Source organism: Ooceraea biroi, chromosome 4 (genome assembly GCF_003672135.1).
Source record: "Ooceraea biroi isolate clonal line C1 chromosome 4, Obir_v5.4, whole genome shotgun sequence".
NCBI lineage: Eukaryota > Metazoa > Arthropoda > Insecta > Hymenoptera > Formicidae > Ooceraea > Ooceraea biroi.
The window spans coordinates 4,303,464-4,328,748 of record NC_039509.1 but is presented as its reverse complement, the minus strand read 5'-3'; the positions used below and the strand labels follow the sequence as shown (position 1 = coordinate 4,328,748).

Sequence of the window (25,285 nt, the reverse complement as noted above, 5' to 3'; positions counted from 1 at the left end):
ATAAACATGATCTCGAGGTTCCCGTATCCGAGATGCTACGAGCGTCGCAAGAACCTTCGCAATCGCGGTGGAGCGCGTAACTTGAGCAAAATCGCCAATCGAGTATAATGACGAGCGCGTATCGGCTCGGCTAGTGCACATGGATCGTTCGACACGCGCGGCGTTTACATTTCCCGATGCATTTCTGGAGATTAGGAAGAGAGTTCCAGGCTCAAGAGGAAATTTTCTCTAGTTCAACGACGGTGAGTGGCCTCGGCGAACTTACCGATCACTGTTAAATTGACTTTGGAGTTTCTTGTCTGGCCGATCTGGAAATCGACGCGGCACCTGTAGATACCGGCGTCCTCCTCTCTGATGCGATCGACGCCCAGCTGCGCCGGATGCTTGTCCAGCATGAAATGGGCCCGATTCGAAAATACAGAATCGTCCGACCATTTCTCGGCCATCGACACCGCCCGGTCCCTGGCATCGACGCTGCAAACAGGAAAATTATGGTAACGTTAGTGATGGACAATTGGAGGATTTTTAGATACGTGGGACATTATTGGATTAATCTGCTCTGAACAATGCGCGATCCATTTGCGAGCAATAATGCGGATGTACTTGTTAATCTTCCGTTGTATATCTTTTTTTATTTTTGCTTTCTGGTAACAAGAGCTTTATTACGTATTGCATTATATTATTCCGTGTTTGTGGAAATATTTCCAGTAATTTGATCGTATCGTTTGTATTAATAAATTACAGAGTCTCTTTTAACTTTGATTATGCATGGAAATGTAAGGTATAGAAATTAATTAACAAGCTGATAGTGACGAGAATAATGTGATAATTTACGCTTTAGAGATGTAAATAGAAGGTTCGAATTTTACTTTATGAGGATAAAAAATGCGGACAAAATTAAATTTATCGTGGAAAGCAGATGCGCTTTTGTAATATCGTCGAGAAATGCAGATTATGGAAAATGCATTTGTTGTCGGCGTATTATGTATTATGTAAACTACCTATTGCAAGAATATTTTATGAAAACGGGCGGCAGTCATCAGTCAGTTGAATTATGCAAATTATCAAGCAGACAGATTTTCGAAACGCCATAAATTAAAGCAAATGTATACCGCAGCTCGCGATATATGTGTCATATGCAATAATAAACACGCAAATGAACATATCTGCCCGGAAAGTATGGTACTGTTGAGTTACGAATGGGGGAGTAATTTCATGGCAGATAAAATACGTTTTAATACTTATTACGGGAATTGTTACAAAGCCAGAACACGATGCGAACGTTTACATCAAGCAGACGAGATTGACGTGGAACCGATTATTTCATAATTTCTGCAAAATAGAGATTTTCTCGTTGTCACGATATCGTCGATCTCGTGTTGTCTACAAACTTTTCTTTTTTCCTCTCTCTCTCTTTCTCTCTCTTCGTCATGCGACGAAGTTTACGTATTTTTCTTGCGAGACTTTTTTTCACTGAGTGAATCTCGTCGGGAGCCATTTAAATCGATATAAAAGAAGTATTTAAGACGATGTAAAAAGTTTTATATAAAGATACTTATACTTAAAGACCCCCGGCGACGAGAAGACGAAACGCGGATATTGCAGACGAAAGAAAAACGGGCCCCACTTTTCATGACGTTGTTTCTTTGACTATCGTTTGACTCTTTGTTCATTCATAATAAATTAATCCTGAATGAAAACATTAAATGCTCTTATCATGGTCGAGCAAAGATCAAGATTAAAATGTTTTCAGCAAACTGAGCTTCAAAACAGGAGACAACCGACATTACATTATTGAACAACTTGAGAGATGCTTTAACGGAATCTTTTAATCTGACGTAATCTCGGGAAAGTGCATTCAAGATGCATGAGACAATAAATGTATCTGCGAGAAAGTGTCATTCCGTGTTGTCCAGTTCCGCGCCGTCGATCTCCCTGACGAATATCGAAATTCTGACCACTGGCAAAAGGTCGACGAGGAAAAAAGTCGCGAAACGAACTCATCGGAGCGACATTTCAGAACCATCGATTCGAATGGGAACCCATCAGTAACATGGCTGGCACGTGCTGCATTCGTCAATAGTCAATCGAGTGAGCTGACACTCAATTTTGAAAAATGCACACATCCGTCTGACGCAGTGTGGATTTTAACGGCGGGCATCATTAGTACGGTAATTTCGATTAATGTTTATCAGCGTTGTCCGCTCGCGGTTTGCGGCCGAACTCGTCGATCGACACGAAGGAATAAATTAAAATCCGCGAGGGATTCGCATTGCGTAGTTTAAATCGCGTTCTAGTGCGTTATCGCGACCGATGTAATTGGTACATATAATTAAAGTTCCTCCGATCATTACCGCGGGCAATCGTTATTTCGAGCCGCGAGCGCTCTATCAAATTGTAATAATTACGCTGCCATAATTGATTTCATTTCGCGGCGACTGTGCCCTCTTTCGTTGTTAATTGCTATCTAATAATTTATGTGACGTGACTCGACAATTTTAATGTGTTCTTTCATTTATAACAATTTCTGAATTTCATGATACACTTCGCGCGATTCTGTGTCAAGCATGAATTCAAAATAAAATATTACATACTTCTGTATCTTGAAAACTTAAAATATGCAGAGATTTAAATTATTCCTAAGCTTCATTGTACCTCTCGGATCAGATTCTTATTATTAATAGCACAATAAATAACCGCTGCAAATTGAAAACCGGTACTGCAACTCGTGCAATTAATTTTTCCGTGCAGACAAACGTGCGCGATGGAAAACTCTGATGCCAGAACGCGCATCACGAACAAATAAATGTATTTGATTGTTAGTTCTGTATAATAATCGAAATTAGCATTCCGCACGCGAATTGCGAATCCGTGTCGTTTATATTCCCTACTCGTGCGATTGTATTGTCGGGGAATAGAAATATTCCCTATTTAGCGTGGCGGATGAACGCGGATCTCGGCGGAATTCGAACGTGAAAATCCGCTTAAGGCTCGTCGCTATTTTTCTGGCTTTTAAGATTCGTCGTTAACGTTACTGCGAGACAAGTTTCTCGGTTCGTGTAACGGTACGTAATGGTTGAAAAGACTTGAAAAGTTCTCGCATCGTCGTGAAAACGCTCGGACACTCCAACGTTATACGGTATTTTTACTTTTCTATGAAAGGAAGTGGATAATGGCGCAGACGCATCCAGAGTCGCATGTTGAGCAGCGCAGCTAATATAACGTACTTAACTTAATACTGCCACCGCTAATCTGCGGATGCAGACGGAAGTTGGTTTGTAAAAAAATATTGTAGGTACACGTAATACCTTTACATTAAGAAGCATTACACCGTTGCATTAGAAGGGAGCTGTGTAAATAAAAAACCTAATTATACCGTCTGCGGAAACTTTTGCAAGATTCTTATATATAATCTCTCTTACAATTTCTGCTTTAATATTGTTAATAAAATTTTTTACAATTTCTAGTTTAATATTTTTAAAGTCTAACTGAGATTCATTGTGCGGATGATATCTGAGACTCGATCGATCGATTCGATATCAAACTAAAAAAGATGACGAGACGATAATTAACCCGGCTCTCTTTTTTTCTCTTTGAGTAAACGTTGGCGAGATATCGCGATAGGCAGCAATCTGTTTATTTCCTATGTAGCTTACGTGGTTTACGTGCTACGTGAGAGAAAATTAAAACGGGGAAAAAATCACCGTCGCGATAGGGAATCTAGGCAGACGCAATTTTATTGTCTACGGATGGTAATTCGGTTAAGACGCCGGCTCGACGTTGCACGTTGCCGATGAAAACTATCGCGAAATTTCGTTATCCACAAGCGCGCTCGAAACTCGTCGCATTTTCCCCGACGAGCTCGGAGAACCGCGTCCGTGTTGCATCAGCGATCTGATAGCCGGCACGTGACGGGTAATTAAAATCCGGCGCAAAATCATGTGAAACATTTAAATCTGTTTGCATTGTTCCGCATAACGACGTCGCGACGCCGTGCGCGGGCGTGTGAAATACGTCGCCATCGTGTCGCTGTTTTTCCCGGTTTTGTTTTCCCTCTTTAAACATTTTTCGATCGTAAACATATGCATAGCCTATCCTACCGCGGTCGACATCTCATCATCATTAGTATGTACGTCGCAACGCGAGGGTGGTAACAGTTTGCACAACATAGCCGCAAAATTTAATCTGCATAATTCTCGATCGAGTCCAAAGCGCCGGCCACTCGCGAGAGCGATCTCTCTGAGCCTCTTCAGGAGAATAGTTCAATACAAAAACTAATTAATTAACTGGCTGATGCTGATGCACTGTTACTGCGATTGCTCACGCGGCGGATAACAGGAATGAACGATCAAATGAGAATTTACGGCGGCATTTTCTATGCAGATATCATTCCGCCAATAATTAATTCGTCGCGCCGCTTAAAATGACAATTGCGTAATTTTGGCGGTTGAACCCAGCGGTATTTTTTTCAGCTGCGGCACGGATCTATGCAATATTCAACGGCGACTCCGCCTTTGCAAACAACGTACGCGATATATAATATTTCTTGAGCGAAGCAAATGGCGAAAATCGAGCTGGAAGACAATTTTCGGATAAAAGCGACTGCCAATCTCGTATTGTGCCGACGGCCTGTTTGCAGTACGTCCTGTAGCGATAGAGAAACGGCCGATGGTAGTTTGCAGATCGTTGTTATGCGTGTACGTATTCATGTGCGTGTGTGCTCTTGCTTCCTCGCTCGCTCGCTCGCTCGCACGTGCACGTTCGCCCTGTATATGGATTGATTGCACTTTACCTGTAAACTGATGTACCGAGATCCTCGCGATACCAGAGCACAAGATGCACCGAGTCCCCCTCGTCAGTGGTTGATATGTCGCAGGGAAGATAGGTGGGATCTCCAGCCAGTGCCACGATGTGTGATATGGGTACTAAACACAGAAATGCGGAACAGTTACACACAGTTAACAGCGAAAGCCACTTTACGGGGAATATGCATGGGGAATCTCCGCTTCTGATACTTTGCGGCGTGGGAACAATTATTTCCCTTGCCCTTGCACTCTTCTAAACTATCGAGTTCCATTCTTCGTGTTAAATTTCATTCATTCATCGAGAAGTAACAACGATAGATGAAAGCGGCTGATTAGTTAATCAGGACGATGGACTGTCCCTCCGAAACGAGCCCGATTGATCTTCAGAGGCAACATTTAAAGAAATTGTCCAGTTTACGCACGTATGCGACAGAAAAGCGCAACCCCCGTCAAGTCGGACGCGTTCGCATATTGATAAAAGCGCAATTGGTTGGCGTGGCATATAAATGGATTTGTTCTATCAGAATAATCTTTCACTTTGTATGCAATTACGGGTCGTATTTGTTTCGTTTCCGAGCGAGTTTCCCAGTAATTATATTATTCGGCGATGCGTGAACGCTTGCATAATACGATAAGTATCAGCCTATTATTACTCGCTCACACTCGTACACGTATAATCGCGTTTAATATCAGGATAAACACCTTCGTTTAATTTGTATTAATCTGGTCATTTTAATGATAATATTATATCGCACGAAATGAATTCGCTCGTTCTTTTAATGTCTACATTAATAAAGAACAAACTTGCGGAAGAGTATAATAATAATCCGGCAGCGAAACGGAGCGTTAATTTTTCGCACATCTCGCATCTATCGTGGCACTCATGGTGCAAACTAAACGGAGCTTTCACGGCGATACACATGATAACAGCCGGTTATGCCGCACGCATTATGACAGCCAGACATTTTACACCGCTTCATAAAATAAAGGTCGAGGGGCGTTTCACGTTATGCCTTCGATGAAGCATCCTTCGAGCGCATAGCGAAAACTCCGATACATTCGCGCATGGATACGTCGCATGCATAAGGCCGTAAAAATTCATGCTCGCGAGGATAAAATTCGGAACACCAACGGGGTGCGGCGCGCGAATTACTCGCGCCGCGCAATTCTCTCGATCGAAATTAAACGATCGCTATTTACGGCGTAAATTCTTCTCTCTCCCTCTCTTTCTTCATCTCGTACCTAGCGCGGCGACGATATAGAATTAGGTTGCTTTGCACGGAGATTCCAATAGATGTTGCGGTTGTGGCTGAAGCGAGAGTCGCGCTCGCGTTTTTCGAGCCACGACAACGGCGTATCGGCGCGGCGGTGCATTTTCATCCCTTGGCATATCCGCGACCCGTTCGTCGTTCCGGTGATACCCGGAGTTGAAGATATCAGAGGCTGAGTCACGGCGACGGGTAAAGTTTTATCCGAGCGCCTTTTACCGGGAATAAAATTTGCGCGGGACTCTAAAGTGCAACGAGCGTTCGCTCGCGTCGCCCGGCGCTTACAGCCCGGCGCGGCGATATAAATAGCATTTTTTACAATTACGTTGCCGGCACGATAAAAACGTCCCGTTCTATACACTCCCGCGTCAGCCCCGAAGGCGTACCGCCGCTCTCCATTACTTTCTTATATAACGGAACAACGCCATCCACACGTAATAACTTGCGCGCTCCGAAGGATGCGCGAGCGATGCATACGACATTTACGAGCCCGCGTTCCGTGCCTCCGATTGTTCATCGTGGTTGCTAACTCGATGATAATCCGCGTGCAAAAATTATCTTTCGTAACATCAAAGGAAAAAATGTTACAAGACATAATTATAATATTTTTCCGCTTTACGGGAGCAATTGTTGTCTTGCTGAAATAAATTAAAAGGTTTTGAAAAAACTTAGTCTATTTATCTTGAATGTACACGAATGTATAGGTAGTATACAACTCCAACTACATGGGTGAAAGCCGTACAAAAGAAGCTGCGACGACAAAGCAGCGATTATTAGCTGGTCGAAATTCCCTGTAATCACTTCCGTAATACCGAGGATGCGCTCAGCGGAGCTCTCATAGTCCTCTCTCACAGATAGAATGATGAGCTGAGCGGATCGCGCGCGAGTTCGTCGATCCGCTGGCCGACAGGGATATGAGACGTGTCCTCGTAAAATCCTCGTAAATTCCGGGGAAATTAGAGTATTATGTCTTACGAATGACTGATCGGATTAATGCCGTACGATGGACCGCTGGACTTCGGATGGTTCTTTTATGGGCGCGGATCGCCGCGCGATCGGATTCCCCGCCGGTGATTCTCGGCGCGAATTTGTCGAAAAATCGCCGGCTTAAAATCACCCCACCGCGCCGTGAACAATTCGAGAGCAAATCTCGCCGAAATGTCGGGGATCGGTGCATCGCGTTCTTCTGTCTTTTTCTATCTCTCTCCTCCTCTTTTCGGCACCTCTTCTTGTTCGCATTTCTTCGATGAATCGGAAATGCAACTGCCGCGGACCGAATGCGTGCTTTAACGGTGGATGATTTTATCGAGCCGACAGGCGTGGCGAGCAGTTTTGGTGCGCATGTTCGTTGTTCGACGTTCGTAATGGCCCTTAGTGCCATCCCGCCGGTGGTTAGAATATTTCTCTCCTATGATCCAGGCGATGACGATGACGACAACGACGAAGGCTCTTCTCGCTTTTCCACTCGTATCCGTGGAGATATCCGCAAGAGTGCACCGTGTCATCACGTCTGGTATCTAACGTAAACCTTCACGCTCCAGTGGGACCCGAGATCGGTGGATTTTTCGCGATGCTTTGCGCGCACGTTTCGCGAAAGTTCACATTATTCGATTTCTGCGACGTGTCTTTCTTCCCGGCGATATCTCTCCATGAATCTTGAGAGTGTTTCGTAAGTCAGACGAACGGACGTCGAACAAAAGTGACACGAAATTAATTAAATGACGAGACCTGCATCATGCAACGATCGGAGCTGCAGTGATTCGCAATAATTTGACGCATATTAATTTACAATATGCGTTACTGAGGATGCTACGTATCGACGCGGGGGTGCGTGACGCCCGCGTTTTCCTTGGCCTCGGCCAATATGCGCACCCTTCGCGCTTTGCTCTGCCTCCCTCGCGTCTACCACGATCGTTATAGTGACGTTCGAAAACACGTCTTGACGTTTCGTGCCGTATCAACGACACGTGCATTATATCGGCGACGTTGCAGGCGTCGCTTACGTCATGCTGTTTGTCATATCGCGGGAAGCATGCACGTAAACGGCTGTCGTGCAGCAGCAGCCAGGAGCACACCGCGCGGTCTGAATCGATAATATCAAAGGCAAGAGAGGAGGACGTGTAGGCTTCGGACTTTGCGGCCGATGGTCCGCTCCGATTTGACCCACATAGAGGCCCTAACAACGCAGATCGTCTAACGCGAATATTTCGAACCAAATACGTTTAAGATACCAATCGTGATACCACTCGATTCTTTTTTTGGAAAGATGTCAAGAAAATCTAAGAAAATTTGCGGATATCTTTATCTCGCTCTCGCAGTAGATAACGATAACAAAATATTTCATGTATTATTGAAAAAAAATAAGAAATAAGAAAAATAAGAAAAAATAAGAAGATAATTGACTTCACTCATTGTAATAATGCCGAATAATACATCTAGATGAAAATAAAACGGTAAATATACATTAGAAAATTTTTTATTCGAGAAGCTAAGAATAATTATTCGGTCGAACTAATTGTAAGCTCGGTGATCTTAATTCTCCATAAGTTCGTTAGCTAGATATAGGCGTGCAATTTTTATCTTCTTTTCGATTGTAATTCCATTAACAGTTTAGACGTGAACCGTTATATCTCGAGAAGGTTATTTAATTCCCGCTCGTGGAAATCGCAAAAAGCAATTATCAACCACTTATTCGCTAGAATCAAATTCGGAAACCTACGATTTTCCACACATTGATAATACCTTTACCTCAATCGTCGTACGGAAAAGAGAAGATCGTTGCCAGCGGATTAACGCATATTATTTATAATACCTATCTCTGTCGCGAGTTGGGGAACGACGGAGGCGCGCGCGAACGTAAGATTATTCCGCGCTTTTATGCTCGGTAGCGCCTAAACTCGGCAGCGCATCAGGAGCCGCGGTATATCTAAGTATATTCACAAGTCGTAGCCTTAATCCGAGAATGCTAAGCACGCACGGCAGCCATGCCGTTCCTGCAATGTGCCCGTGGATACACGACTATTTCTCACCGGCTGCGATTGAGTCGAGTACGTCCGCCCATCACACCCTTAACGAACAAATGAATTTTCGAATCCACCCGTGACGCGCGCGACTCCCATTAATGCAATACCGGGCCCGGCAAACCGGCATATCAATTATAATCACAATTGAGATACTTCGTGCAACGCAATTTCGTGCAAAGTGAAACTTTCGCGCTCGCGAACGCGACGAGAAATACACGGCGGCCGCGCATTTTCACGCGCGTGCTGACTGCCAAATTCACTGCATTAGGAAACTGCATTAAATTTACAAATACTTCATCGACGCAAATAACGTAAGCTGCACCGCCGCGCAGGCGTTGCCACCGTTGAATGTTATATCGGTCGTGAAATATTTGTGTCTGTTACCACGCGTCCAGCTAAATACTCTCCGGTAACATTTGACGCTCCATAGAAGCTGATGAAAAATTTATTTATAGTAATTGAAATGCTCCTCGCTCGGAACGAGCGGTATTATTCCCAGCGTTGCACGCACTCGCGTTTATTTACGTGACGGCAGCTCATGTCCATGCATCATAGATGCGGCTCTGAATAAACTACGTGCAACAAAAGCATTTTTCGTTTATCTCTTTCGATCGATCGATCATTATTTGATGTCTGGACTCTGAATTCACCGGTAAATTATGTGCACCGTTGCCTCCGTTTGTCGAAACAGATTGGCCCGATGACACCCCATGTATTTTCTCGCGCAATTACGATTTTTCGCGAAAATGTTCACGGCGAGTTTCAGCGTTTCTGAAACTGAAATTTCATACGAGCGCGGACGGCGATTGGATTCGGTATTTCCGAAAACTTTGTTGGACGCACGGAGTACGTGAATAGCACGTTGTTCACGTGAAATAAATCGGATACACGCTGGTAACTGACTGAAGCATCTCCAACGTTGAACACACAGCGGAATCGCATTAACATTGTGCTCGCGCGCGCACTACCGTTTTTCAACTTCGAGCAAGCTTTCTGCACGAAACGGGTTCTGCTTACCGCTGCAGTTTTTATCTCTTTTCTCCTTTTTTCTAAAGCGTTTATAACTTTTCAGTCACGTTCACCTGCCACTTGGAGCTCGCAGTCTGCGTGTGACGTCGATTACCGTGAAATAACACGAGAATGAATGGAGAGAAGAGGAACGCCGGGGTGTAACATTAATTTTCTTCCGGACCGCGTCAGACCGCGGACACCGGGAACACGAGCCCCGATCGCATTTTACGGGGACGACATTTAAGATTAACAAGCTATTTCGTTCGCCGAGCGTAACGCGCGCTGTTTGCGTTGAATTTCTGTCGGCGAATTACATTTGTAATCTGCCTGTTAATTGAAAGATACGCGCGCATGATTACGCCGCGCTGCGTTCTGTTTGCGTTACGCACGGTGGACTCGGAAGGGCGGTGAGAGCAGGGAGGGTCTTTCAATAATTCCTGTCCATTACGTTACGTTGAAATTACCGGTCGCGATCACGCCGACGACCGGACTCGCGCGCGGCTGTTGTCGTCGTCGCACCTGACCTAGGGTATTAAAATGTACAGGGGTGTTGTATTGTGCCAATGGCTGCAATTCATTAGTCCGATCGCATTGAGAATTCGCTTTGCAGCCGGACTCGATGACAAAGCTGACGGATCCCGGCATTCGATCGTGGTCGTCAATACGCTTTGCTGAGGCGGGAGGGACTTATTTAATGACCGGCTTAACTCGCGGCATCGATCTTCCGATACCGGAAATAAGACTGCGCCATTTCATCCCGGATATATCCTGCGCGGGTGGAGCCGGAGAGATGGTGTGTGAGGGAGGGATAGCAAGAGAGGGAGGAAGAGGGATGGAGAGAGAGCATGTATCGGTCACGGCGCGTCCTGAGGGATCTGTCCTTCTCATCCCCGAGCGCCCTGGTTTTGCCAATGTAAATTGACTTGTCAATTTGCACAATGCATAGCAATAAGCGACACTCTGATGTAGCGCGTGCTTGAGCTTGTGGAATTCCCTTGGTTTCATGGACGAGAGATTCCGTAATGTCCACTGTTCCCAAAGTCCCCGAAGAGTCTGTGAAAGAAGGATCTCCAGGAGCCGTTACGGGACAATGTTTTTAGCTTCGTGTGAAAAATCGCTTAATTAATTATATTTTATGTGATTTGACACGAACTAATCGTGTCATGATATCTCATAAGTACGTATCTGTTTTTCATTATATTTTCTTATCTAATTTGTATAGTTATTATTTGATGCATTACTGTGAAAATGTGATGTAATATGTATGTGATGTACAAATTAATGTACGTATAGATATCTTGTGATATTTCCTTAACATATGTGAAGTACGATCTGGTACAGTTATTTAGCGACGCTTTTCTTGCTACTTTATTCAGATCGTTTGTACATTTGAGCCGTTGATTACGACATGATTAAAACATCTGATATAATGTCGTTGCGCGCGGGGCTGCGTTATTATTCAGGAAATTACGCAGCGCGGAGGGTTTAATTGGCTGATTGCGGCAACAGCGGCGGAGTGGTGACGGCGACATGGTCGCGCTTGCGTCGATCACGGACGACGTTCTCCATCGAGCGGAACCCGCGGTGCACCCTTATTGGACGGGTGATATTCTGTCAAAATATTTTCCATCCAATCCCCCTCGCGGCGTGTATTTCATTTTTCTTGGCCGAACTTAATTTCTCGAAGACGTCGATACTGTCGGCCCCCGGGAGCATTTTTCACCAAACAATCTCCCTGCGCACGTCACGCTCTCTTATTCCGTCCGTCACTCCGCCCGACATTTCTATATTCCTCGATATATCCCGATGCACATCGTCATATTCGGAATATCATCGCTTACGTGCGATCGACCATCGCGTCTTTGTGCGGTGCTCGTTGCAGTGTTGATGTTTCGACATATACCAATATTACCTCGAATCGCTCGCGCAGTTAATTCAGTTTTTCCAGAGCAGAACTGGTAAAATACGGTGGTAGTCACAGGCAGCTGATTACGTAGAGAGCTTTCTTTACGCGTTCTGGGGATGTTTCCGACTGGATTATACGCATCGTGCTCGCATCGCGGCCGTGAAAAATGTATAACGGCTCGTATTAAGAGTAAGGCAATGGAGGAGTTAATGTGCATATAAATCTCGACTAATGCCGGCTAATAAAACGGACGAGCGTAACTCCGAACGCACGTAACCCCGCAGTCGTGACCGGGGCCATTTGCGTTCGGGTTTTTGCGGAGGCTCAAAGAGCACTCTCTGATAAATTTAATTTCATTTGTATTCATTTTAATTATTGCAGAGATACGCGCCGAAAAGGGCAACTCTCGTGATTCCCCGAACGTCAACCGTACGCGCGCGTACTTCGCATGTAACTTATTTATCAGTCGGAATATTTAATGGCGGATTAAATTATTCACGCATGTCATATCGGGGACAATAACTGCCGACATGGTAGAGCCGCCTACTGCCCGTTGCTTTGGTGCTGTCATTCTTCATTTATCTGCAACAACACGGTGTGGCCACTAAGCTTCCTGATCAGATAGAAAATCCATATATTTGCCTGGAATTACCATTGCAAAGGACACTGCCGGAAACTTTACGTTCGTTTGATGTTCCGTGTTCTTCATTTACCGGATATTATGTTCATCGATAGTGCGCAACGAATCTCCGTTCGGAAAGTGCTTCCGTCAAGAGTAATGACGGTATTCATTTTCCTTCGCTTGTTTGAAGAATTTTCAATTTTTAAAACATATACATATACATTGTAATAATATTACACGTATGATGCAATAATAAATTTACATATGAAAATACGCTGTTATATCTATTCATATATTTATATCTATCTAACAAAGCTGCATCTCTTTCGCTCACTCTATTCGTGATCCAGTATCGCTTTTATATCCGTACGAAATTAGTTGCATTACTGATAAAACGTTATTCATAATATTATTATGTAATTTTATAATTATTACGTGCTTTTAAGCGTATGCCTCGTGGTGTATTTACGTCACGGAATCATGCCATCATACTGATCGGCGGACGCACATGCATACGCGGAACTGTGACACGAATGGCAGTGACGTGGTAGTAAAATGTTATTTTTGTGTGGCGTATGCATGAGTGATATTGATTAATTGTATGAGCCGATCGATCTCCACCTCTGCGCAGCGATAGAGTAATTTGCGAGCGTCGATAATTGAACGCTTATTTCCGCTCGCAATACAAGATTGCGAGCGGGCGCGCCAATTGTTTTTCCGCACCTTTTCAGCGAGACCGATCGCGCCGTGAAAAATTTATAACGAAAAAGCATAACAGGCTCCTTAGAGCGGCGCGGTCAGAGAATTATTTCTGATTTATGGTCGTCCTTCGTTAGCAATGGAAATAATTTATGCAATTAATCGTCAGCCTGCCCCCATTTCCGCGCGCCGTCCCGGTGGTCCTCCATCGTCCGGTTCTTTATCGTCGTCGGATTGAAGAAAGAGACGTACAGCCGTCGCTGGAATATTTCCAAACGGTTTAAATACGAACTCTCGTACTGCCGCTCGGCATCGTCAATAAAACTATACCTCGGAACAGGTTGTAAATCTTCCATCCAATCCTCCCCGCCTCTCTAGCTTACAGCTTAATCATCAAAAAATGCTGACATCCGACGTGATGATTTATGCAGCACTGAAATCTACGATCGTGTTAAATGAAAATACGGTCGGCAATGCCATTAGTCGACGACCGATACCAGATAAATTCCCCGCTGCACATATGTATGTGTGTACTAGATATGTACACATACAGCAGAATGATAGAATAATACGTCGGATGTAGCAAATTGATATAAACAGTACGTTTAATTGAATAATGCGAATATAACGTCGCTCCGTGAATGCAAATAATTGAAGGGAGCGACAAAGAAAAAACATCGCGAAATACTGCGAGTAGCGCGTCAGTAACTTAAATTGATTTTATCAATTCCAACACAGTCCACGGTAATTGGAAGTAGAAGCGATCTTTTTTTCTGAATGCTGATTATTTGAAGTATTCATGTAAATGAGGGCAATTTCGCTGGAGACATTTCTCATTCGAAATATACATATCTCCTGTGTCACAGATGACTCGATAATTGCACCTGTTCGATTGCATAATGAATCTCTTCTTTTTGCCCGATCGCAATTAAATCCCGTCGCTAATCGAGGCTAATGAGCTGCGATGATGGTGGAACAATTCTGACAGCTGTGTTGCGTAAAAGTATACGCTGCCAAAAACGTTGTCAACCAGCGTCTGCGGAATCGGCCGCTTTACGGATCCTTGATAGCGAGATTTGCGGCTTCACCGCGTCGTAAAAGCGCAGCGGGGAGAAACGACGGAGTACGCGGGGATAGTGGATCCGTAAATTTGATAAGTGTTTCCCTCCTTTCTGCCTGCGTTCTTCCTCGTATGGCGAATTCACGAAAGGAGTTTGGACATATAAGTAACGCAGCGAGCGCGAGCGAGTAAGGAGTTCTAAAACTGGCGATTTCAACCAATGGGTCATCGAGGGGCTCTTGCATGCATTCTTCTGACAGTGACAGCATCCCCTCGTCATTGCGGATCTCTGCACCCCTGCGGCGTGCATGCCCGCGCGCGCGCGATCTTTACGACGCTGCCTTATAAATCGCGTCTCGGAGACGATTACGTCCGCATTTACCGAGTTTTATCACGTACCGCGGTTACAGATCGTAGCCGCGTTGCAACCACGTACGTCCTCTCTGCTACACGAGTAACGACACGGGAAACGATCGGGGGCGAAACGATTATACGAGCAAACTTCAGAACTCTCGTATTCGCGCGCCAGTCCGAAATATGGACGGACGACGAGAATTACGTCGGATATTTACGACCGGATCGTCGACTGGAAATGGCTACGCTTCATAAAAGTGCGGTCGTGACGTCAGCATTGCGCGTCAGATCTGCAGAAGAATGCATTATCGAGACATTAAATTACTGCGAGAACGCCGGAAAGAGTGTGCAAGGATTCCCAGTAGTAACATCCTCGTTTGTCAGACAAGGAGGGTCCCGTTACAGAATGGATTTTGCGTGTTCTTGGCGAACAAGATTCACGAGCAATTAATGCGATCAAACAAGCAAACAATTTCAGGATGCTACCAATATATTATAAATTGATTGCACTGGAAAATATTTCTCGCGGGAGATGAAAGACGGGAGGCGCTTATTACCCGCGCGCGGTCGTCAGTTGCGCGGAAAAATAACCGATTGGCCAGTTCTCCAATCGACGATTGTTCCGTTAATTCCCTTTGACTGGACGCACTGAACCAACAGCACGGAGTACACGAAACGGCAATTCCATTTGTAGAATTTACCAAGTCAACCGCCGCTCGAGGAGAATATCGGCCGGGGGTGCGCCGTACCCCGATTTCCATGGTAACGTAGTTAGCCCGGAACGGTATCGACTTTGATCTTAAGTCGGACGTTGTCGTGCGACGACAATGAACGCCCGGGACCACCCTTCCTCACGGTTACGTCAACGTTCCGGGTTTCGATTCCATCGTGGATTCACGCCGCCATCAACAACCCCCGCGCGATCAAGTGTGGTGCCAGTGTGCCACCCCTCTCGCCGGGCGTTAAACGAGACAATATGCAGTTCGCCGGCAGTTTAGCGGCAGTTCAATTCAGCGCGTCGTGCACGGCATCGTGGATACGGTCGATACGGTCGCCTTTAGCTTTGAGGATCTGATAGGGCGAGCGTATAACGCGGGCGTTACTTTCGTGTAACGCGTAAAAATGTGTTTTCAATTTCCACGTCGTCGGCCCCGTTGTCGGCGCGGCTTGGAAATTTTCCCGGTCGCGGAAATTACGGTGTTGGATAATGCTCTCCGGTAATCTTCCTGGAGAGCTCGGTTTTCGAAACGCGAACACTGCGATTAAATTTCGCATGACCAGGGAAACCGGAGCTTTCGGGGACCGTGCAACAAATTATTAACTTAAACTAAAGTAGGTAAGTGTGCAAAAATAGAGGTAACATGTTGATTAAAGATACTTTGTTAATCAGTGCACTGATTTATTTAAAATTGGAATGATACCTTTCGTTTAATATTTCAGCATTTTCGAATTCAGGTTCGTCAAGTCTCGAAGGGTATTTTAAAACGAACGCATAACCGAATAACCTAGGTCTGAGCAAGAGAAGAACTTTTTCAAGCTGACTTTGCAGTAACCCACTATGTATGTATCTACTGCAAACCGCAATACTCTGACGAGAAATAGACGGTAAAGCGGTCCATTTCCACAAAGGTCAATTTAAGCACAACCCATTCTCGGACTTCCTTTCCATTATAGTCCTTTCTTGACCCAGTATACGATTGCCGTAAAAAGCAATGGCTGAGGCACGCCCTCATGAAGGAGAGAAAAATTTACACGACCGTTATAGATTTCAGTTTAGCTCGAAACACAAGTAAGCTGCATTATTTAATCCCGAGCGCGAACGAATGAACGGAACGACATGGAAACTCGCCTTGGGGTCTCCTCCATCCCGACTGAATACGCCATTGAATACGATAAACACTGCTACGTTCTACAATGGGGAGGCACGATCTGGCTGTACATCGCAACTTCTCGCGACTACACTTATCGGATTGCGATCGGCGCAACGATACTGGCACCCGGAGCCGATTCTTATCCGAGGGGGAGAGGGCTGTACTAGTGTATCCTCCTGGTCGCCGAAGGTATTTTTAAATCTCCGCGAGATACAGCTCGCGATTCGATTACGTCGCGCAGTTTATCGTAGCCGACAATAAACGCGAAGAGGCCGCGCGTACGATCGCCGGCACGTGATATCGAGGGAGCTTTGCAAATCGAAGGAGAGAGGCGAGGAATGTCGCGGGGTCTTGAATAGTTTGTAGACTCAAATTACCGTTTGTACCGTCGAGAAAGCGCAATTCTGCTCTGCTTTCTCTCTTTGTGCTTGAGGAGTAATTCCTGCGGTTCGCGTATAATTTCATACAACGTGATTGTCGATGTCATAACTGTGTCGAGAGACATAACTGTGGACTCTCTTAGAAACAAAGCTGCGAGATCTGGGAATCGGATACACCTTGCGGATTTACAAGATACACAAAGAATACTCTTCGTTCTCTCGCTTTTTCTGATATATTATAATTAAAAAGAATTGATATATGCGCACAAACGGGAGACGTATCTCGTAAACGTGTCGAAAGTTCAGCACGTCCGCCACGGTTTCTATCGTAAACCGAGTTTTATGCTTCGGCGAAGTTCCGCAGGGTCGATTACCTCGTATCAAACGCGATCTGCATGCAGACTGATTGCCCCGTAAAATTTTTTACCTTCTCGAAAAAACGCGCTGCGAGGACACGGAAGTCGGAAAAGCGACGTCCTGTGTATATATGTATATAATATATACACACGTATACGTATAACATATCGTGCATATCTCTACCGTATTCTTGCGGAAGATGAAAGAGTGGATTTAACCATTTGCGTGCCGTCGAGTAAGAAATATGACCGCTGCGCTGAAACTATCTCGTACGTACCCGCACACCACCATCGTGCGGCATCTTTACGGAGTCCTGGTGGACATCCGCGGGGACCTGCTTTCAAGAGTATGAAAAGTACAGCCGCACACGGTCCGTAAAAGTGGGATCGTCGCGGGGATCCAAATGCCAATTGCAAAGCGAAATGAATGCGGCGTACGTACGACGACAGGGGAGCACAGGGGGCGGACGAGAGGGTGGTTCTTCCATCCGCAGAAACTCGCTCGCGCAATCTCAATAATCGTGACCGTCCGCTTTAAATCTCGTGTTAAGCGCTCGTTAAGCGACAATCGTCCGGCCGATTTCCATGGCGAATCTTTCTGCGAAGCGAGACTCAATCACGTCGCGCGTGTCCGCGCCCCCGTATTATTGACGGAACAATTGCGCGATTATTCGCGCACGAGGCTGATTGATTAGCGTGATAAGCGAATTGATAACATAGCTGCCATTAATTAGAGGATATCGTCGGTTATCGCGCGATATGCAATTACTGCATCCATTGAAGAAATTGAACGTTTCGTATTTTCATTGCGCTTGAAGCCGCGCAACGATATTACGCACGCGTATTTTTTTCCAGGACGAAACTCATTCGCGTGTTTGCCGTAAATGAAAAGGAAAAATGTTTATCCTTCCTGTGGATAGAGACAAATGTGCTTACCAATGACAGTGTGCAGTAAAAAATTATGTTTAATGGTTACGATCAGGAATAGTGACTACGATGCTACAAATAAGCAACCTGAATAATAAAGCATTTCTTGATATAACCAGATTGAATATGTTACAACATATATATTAGGTTGTTCCAAATTAAATGTCCGAGTTTAAATTGCAAATTTGAAGGATTGTAACTATAAATAAATAAAAAGCAACTAAATGGCGTACGTAGAGAAAGATTTGCTGAAAAATACTGTATATAATAATAACTGGTTACCGCAAAATTGACAGGTTGATGAGAGACAAGTCGAAATTACACTTCGAAAATCGGACATTTATTTCGGAACAACCTAATGTATACATAAACTTTGTATTTTAAGTTTCACTAATTTTTTATTTCGGTCACAATAAATCCGTTCGTGCATACTGACGTTGCAACTGAGATCGCTGTTTGAATCTATAGTGGCAAAAAGCACGAGAATATCTTCGATGTCTGTGTTAGTGAGGCATTAAGAATAGAGAAACCATTGTATTGGGATCAGCTCCATTTAGATAATCCGAAGTTACGTCGATTCTACGTCGTTTCCGGAGTTGCGCGCTCGTTAAAAGTACAGCGATCGCTTTCCGATCTCCGTCCCCAAGGTGCACTTCCGGAACATTCGCAAATTCTGTTCGTATCACTTATATCGGAAGCCTTCGCGAGCCCGAAGAGTGGTACGAGTATGTCGCAACGGACGAGGGAGAAAAAGCGCAGGTAAGACTTCATGGAAACTGTGCCGTCAAAATCGCAATCGCGCTTCTCGCCGTTTTGATCGTAAAGGTTTTCCGCTTAATTTTTAGCCGTGATGGCACACTATAATTTGGAGAACACTCGGTATTTCCATCTGCGTTCAAAGCGGCTCAGTTAATTATGAGGACTTGGTATTTCTGATTAAAAAGCGCATCTTTTGGGGACGTCAAGTACGCTCAGCGTGTGCTGCACTTTGCAATTTTACCTTTGATTTTTCACAATAAAAAATCGAATCGCACACCAAAAACTATAATTAAAAACTATAACTAAAACCTATAACTGTTTTTATCGAACCTTTCATGTGGAAACCCCTTTCTTTTCTTCCGGCTCAATTTCATTTCCGTATACACATTGTTTCGTGACTTTGCTATCAAATTTTATTTCGCCGTGCTAAATATCCACAGTATTCCTGCGGTTACCGTGTTTCATTTAATAAATAAACAAAAAACATGCGAAAGTGGTTCAAATGTACACACGTCAAAGTATCGTATATCCATGTAATACCAATTATATGAAATATCTACGCTTTATCAAGAATTGTAATTTTCACTGAGCGCAAAACTACAATACAATATATCGAAAAGCTGCGCGGTTTTCGATGCACAACGTCATCGGGAGTAATTCGACTCATTAAACAGGAATGATTCGAGTATGCACCGCCACGGGAGCAACAATTGCGGCACCCTGCGTACGACACGCTCGGGGGATGAATCGTAAAACCGCGCGCGTGCGAGAAAGGCGGAGAAGAGCGGATGGTCGATGGTATACGTGCGCGAATGCGCGACTCTGGAAATAATTAGAAGACGCCTTCTATAAATGGAACTCGTGAAATGTGGGCGATGCGGAGGTTTCATTAACCTCGGGCACCCTCGTGCAATGGGGCACCCCCCGCCCCCCATGGTGGACGCGGCGCGCGGCACAGCCGGGGTGACTCCTTTTATTCTCTCGCGCGCGTTCCAACACACACGCGGCGCCACTCGGCGGTGCCAATACTCGTCCGCTCAATTTGCGATACTGGAAAAAGCCCTCTTCAAACGCCCCCGCTGTATTTCTTCTTTTTCTATTTTTTTACGTCCCTCCCTCGCGACCCATGAGGGACGCGCGCAATTAGTTCCGCGACGTGCGTGGGGCCTCATCTCCATATGACGAGCGTGTATGAAGTCGGTGGAGCTGTCGGTAAAGCCAATCGGTCCTGCTAGCTTATTTATACGAGGACGTGTCTCGTTCAACAGCGAACGCGCTGTCAAAACTACTTTTTCTCGCCCTTTACTCTCTTCCCTACTTTCAACTCATATTTTTCACTGCACGTTTTCACGTCTTCGATATTGCCAGATCGGATGCGGCCAAGGAAGGCGGCTTCGCGATATTTCAGACATGATTCGTTCATTTCGAGATTGTGTCATTATTATTTAGAATTCTCCGGATGCTTCGTGAAGTACCGCATAAGCACGTACGATTTATCCTGCAGATTTTAAGCGGCACGTGCTGCAGCGACGTGATGTTGCACTTCTGGAGACACGACAGGCCTCTTATTATATCTTATTATCTTGTTACATTCTATAAAACATTCATTTACATGTTTATATTGTACGACGTCGCACAAAAGATGCATCATCATTTGAGAGGAAGATAAAACATAAAAAATTCAGAAAAAAATAATTGGAAACAGTTAATCCTTATTAATTATGCGGAACAACAGAAAGACTCGTCCAGCGCATCGCCGCGTAAAAAGCACGCATGCACGCTTGACAGTTTCGAGAAATAATCACGGGGATGTTTGTACCAGCCGCTGGACGTGGCACTGAATGTGAATGAAGTCGAGCCCGCACGCTCCAAGTAATTCCATCGGACTTTGGTGTGCAGTTTATGATTCCGCAAGAAGATTGCGAGGTAGCAGCAGCGGCCTTAATAGGCGCGCCAGTCTCGGCGGTCGTGACTTAGGCGAGCGCAGACGTAATTTCGCGGCCGTTAGCGCGCGATGATCCCGTAAGAAGCGTCGCTACTACGAGGCACGTTCCTGATAAAAATCACGACGCGCTGTCCCACAGCGTCCGGATCTTCCTACCCCCTCTCGGTCCTCCCCGAGCCGAACTGTATCTCACTTCTCGTTCCTCGTTGCCGTCCTCCCCAGGGCGACACGCCATCCGGAAGACAAACCCATTTGCTGCCACCCCCTACGTCACCGCTCCCCTACGTGCGGAGATAACGCCCGCTCTCGACGTGGTCTCGGCGCGGTTTCGCCATCGCCGTCGTCTTCCGCGCGTTCTCGCCCTCCCGACTGCTCTTTCTCGCTCGTCTATCTTCGTCGTCTAGGTAGCCGCATTCAATTTGCCGGCGACGCATATCGCGGCGCCATGGCTGACGAGAACCAGCCGAGATTCCGCGTCAAATCGACGCTCGTCAGGCGCGATGTTAGCGCGTGAGGACAAGCAACCAGATAAGAGAGCGAGGCGGCGAACGCGCGATAAAAATAAATTAAATGCGCTCGCGCAGGTCCGCCTGAGCCGGCTTGGTTCTTGCGGTTAGAGCACCCACGTAGAGCGTGGAGAAACGTGATGCACGGAGGGAGAGCGAATGGGGGTGGCCCGGCCGCCTCAACGATCGATCAGGGCAACGAAGACGAGAGGCGCCGGCTTAGAGAGCCGCGCAGCGCGTGCGTTTAAAGCTCATCTTATAATCCTTTTTCCGAGATAAACTCATGCATTATTTAGCAGCCCCCGGTCGAAAAAGGTGTGAAAAGCACTTCGCGTGCCTGCGAATTATTTTGAAGTAAAAATATATAGACCGCGCTGCCAGCCGGTTTCCCCTCACGGACGCGATTAATGAACAACGAACAGTGTCTCTGATGTGTCTCTCGAGTCACGTGATGCACCAGGCAAGCGATTGGACGATGTCTGATGGGATGAGTTTTAATTTACTCTGTGCCCGCCTTGCTTCTCACGCAAATATTTAAGATAAATATCTGTTTTGGATTAAATTACCATTACCCGGTTGTACCGGGCAAACCAGCTAATGAGTGCGCTATAGATTCCGCTTGATATATGTTGCATGCGAGTTCCGTTTGTTCAATGCATAAAATCGTTTGTTATCGGGCGCGATGGGGGTTTCATTACACGAAACAATTTTCGAAATGGCGAGCGAGCGTACAGCGAGCCCACGTATTCCAGTACCTTTAATCCACTATTGAAAAATCGCTCGTATCCGCGTCACGGAATGCGCGTCGGATCGAACGGTCGGAATAGCTCGCGTAACTCCGAGGCCGTTGAGCGAGAGACAATGCGCCGCCGATGGAAAATCGCCAGTCGAAAAACGAACGCTCGAACGAACTTTCGCGCCCGTTCGGAATAATCGAATCGCGGTGCGAACGCGAAGACGCTTGTCTAACAGGCGATTGCGATAAATCAGACGTTCCGCCCCATTGTTGCGAAACATTGCGAGGGTTTTCCGCCGAAACACCTGACGCGGTGGAAGCGGCCTGCATGCGTGACACATCGCAATCTGCACGTTCTGGCATCTGATAGTGGACTAATGCCCGAGGGTTGTGGTAGAGTCGAACGATGCGTCGATTATCACAAACTGGTCCTTTTTGGTAAGCCAGTTCGCTCGTGCACGCGATAATTCTAGATTGCGGTCTCGGAAAATGACACGTTTTTCCCATTAAATCCTCTTTATTACGTTAATCTCAAATTAACCGGGTAACCTTATAATTACATTAATCTCGGGGCGACAGCGGAGGAATTTAGGTCAGCGGAGAATTAGGTATTCAACATCGATCCGCATTTTTTCTAGGCTCGGATAAATTGATTTTCTCAGAGGATCTCTGTCAGGCATGAAGAACGTGACGATTGTTCTCACGCGATCGCTTCAACTATACAGTTGAAATATCTCTATTTCAAGTTTCATTTATAAAAACATTTATATAAAAATATACAGATACTGTTGTGAGAGTCCGAGCGCGTATCATCCATCGAGCGAGCCGTGGACACGCGTGAGAATCGCGGCATGTGCGCGCCGAATGGCACCCTCTAAACGTCGACGTCTCACGTCCGGCGGACACGTGAACATCCCCTTTCACGGGGGATGCTCGCGGGGAACGTCGGATGCTGGTGAGGCGTTTATTGGGCGTTACACGCGTTCTCTCTCGGTCGGAACATATTTCAGTCGTGTCAGACCAAAAGCTGCTTTTATCCGGGTGTAGGTGCGGGGTGCACGAGGTCGGTCGGTGTTGCGTCGCGCGTTGTAACCCGCAACGGCTAAGCCTCGACGGGATTAGACCAACGAGAGCGGGGTGCCCGGGGAATGGCGTGGACGCTACGCTGCCATCTATGGGGCTGCACCGCGGTACCGCGAGCTATTCCATAAACATCGAGCCCCGGGTATCGAGATGTTCCCCGTTAATGGCGCGTGTTGCGCGTATGCATATGCATGACCGCGTAAGAAGTCGAGCATTAGCCGGATTGTCTGGTATACGGCGTACGGCGACGTCATGCACTACGTCATCGTTAGGACAATTAAAATAACAACGAGGTTTCGCGGGCGCGCGAGAAAGAGAGAGAGAGAGAGAGGGGGGGTGCGCTTAATAAAGTGCAGATGACGTTCTCGCGGCGATACGGGGGGTGCAACTTATAGCGCGCTTTAGTTCCTGAGCTCCCAGTGCGAGTTCCACATCGAGCTCCCGCAATGCTGGTGGTCCTCATACGCGTTACGTTTATGGCCGCACACTTAAACCCGGAAAGACTATATTCCTTATCGTAAATCGTGTGCGCGCGCGATTATACCTGCGAATACGACGTCATTAAATCAATTACGAATAATAACCGCTGCATGCATGAGTACAGTCGACTTTACGAGCTACCGAAAACGGATAATTGCCGTCACGAATGCCTTTTTTTCTCTCCGTGGGCTTCCAGTCGTGACGTGGTCGAATTTTTACAGAGATCCGGCTGAAACTGCAGACTCAGGTCCCGAGGGATCAGGAGATTTTCCGCGCTCGGTCGGACAACGCGCGTTGCATTCGGGAAAAACTCGTTTCGCCTGCGCAGCGTCTAAAGTATGCGAACCCAACGCTGTGTGTCTGTATCCTTGCCACTGCGAGTATCTCCGGGCGCCTAAGCCAGATCGGATTAGACAAACGAGCGTAAAGCCCGGGAAAATGGCGGGCCGACGCCGTGGAAACCGGTGGCTTTTCGGAGGCATCGAAGCGCTACGGTGCTCCTCGTTCGCCGTATGCGCCGGCTTGCGGAAGGTTCGTGTGAACTCTCCGCAGAGCGATATATCCGGTTGGCCTAACTGCCAAATTCCGCAGCGCCATTCGCATTCGTTCACGGGGAAACGACGTGATCGCGCCACCCGCCCCCGAGCCACCGGGCAAACTCGTTTCGCCTTATTCATGAGGAAGCAATCTTCATGCGGCCGGGACACTCGAGGGCGCAATGAATTCCGATGAATCGATGATAGCGATGGAGATTCCGTGTATTGTCCTGTAACGATATTCCGCACTCGGTGCCGGCGACATTTGTCGGGATTCGTGCCTGAAATTATTCGAGGAGCGTCTCCCGTCATAACTGTAATCCGCAGCGTCGCAGATCGGAAATAACGACGGATGCAGCGAGACCGATTTAATACGCGAAGCTCGACGCGGAGGTCAACATCGAGTCCGTGGATCTCATCATCAAATTCGTAGGATGTAACGATATCAAATATGGAGCCAAACTCTTCAGCATCGAGAACCGCGCAGATCGCTGTGCTCAATTTACATAATGTATGCAATTTGCAAAATTCGCTGCGGAAATCGGGATATCACGCGCGATCCTGTCAATAGGTACTAGGATGCTCCATCACCGGTAAACGCTGGGGCGGATGCCGGAATCGAGTGCCGGAATCGGATCAGTGTCGAGAAAAGTTTGCACAGGCAGCAAGCAGGCAGGCAGGCAGTCAGTCAGTCAGGCAGGCAAGGTTTTTGCGTTCATTTACGCGAGCGATAACCCGTCGGCAAGAGACGGCGGAAGCGCGACTTGAGAGTTATCCGGCGGCGATGAAGGATGCCGACCCGGACGGCGACATTTGTCAGGACCGTGACCAACAGGTAGCCAGAAACGGCGGTTATTTCTTCTTCCACGACGACGACGACGACGACGACGAACGGAATGCTCGCGTTCGGTGGAAATGGTTTGATTACATTGTGACCATTTGAATGGGTCGAGGCCTG

At 46.4% G+C, this 25,285-nt stretch overlaps 1 protein-coding gene across 1 annotated transcript in view; it reads right to left on the bottom strand.

Moving 5' to 3' along the window:
* The window catches only part of LOC105280531 (neural cell adhesion molecule 2), a 192,961-nt gene that overhangs the window by 63,581 nt on the left and 104,095 nt on the right, over positions 1-25,285 (bottom strand). The window contains exons 2-3 of the mRNA XM_011341145.3: positions 4,793-4,925; positions 266-474 (exon numbers count right to left, since the gene is read on the bottom strand). Of these exons, the coding sequence (XP_011339447.1) occupies positions 266-474; positions 4,793-4,925 (342 nt within the window). The remainder of the gene's footprint in view (positions 1-265; positions 475-4,792; positions 4,926-25,285) is intronic.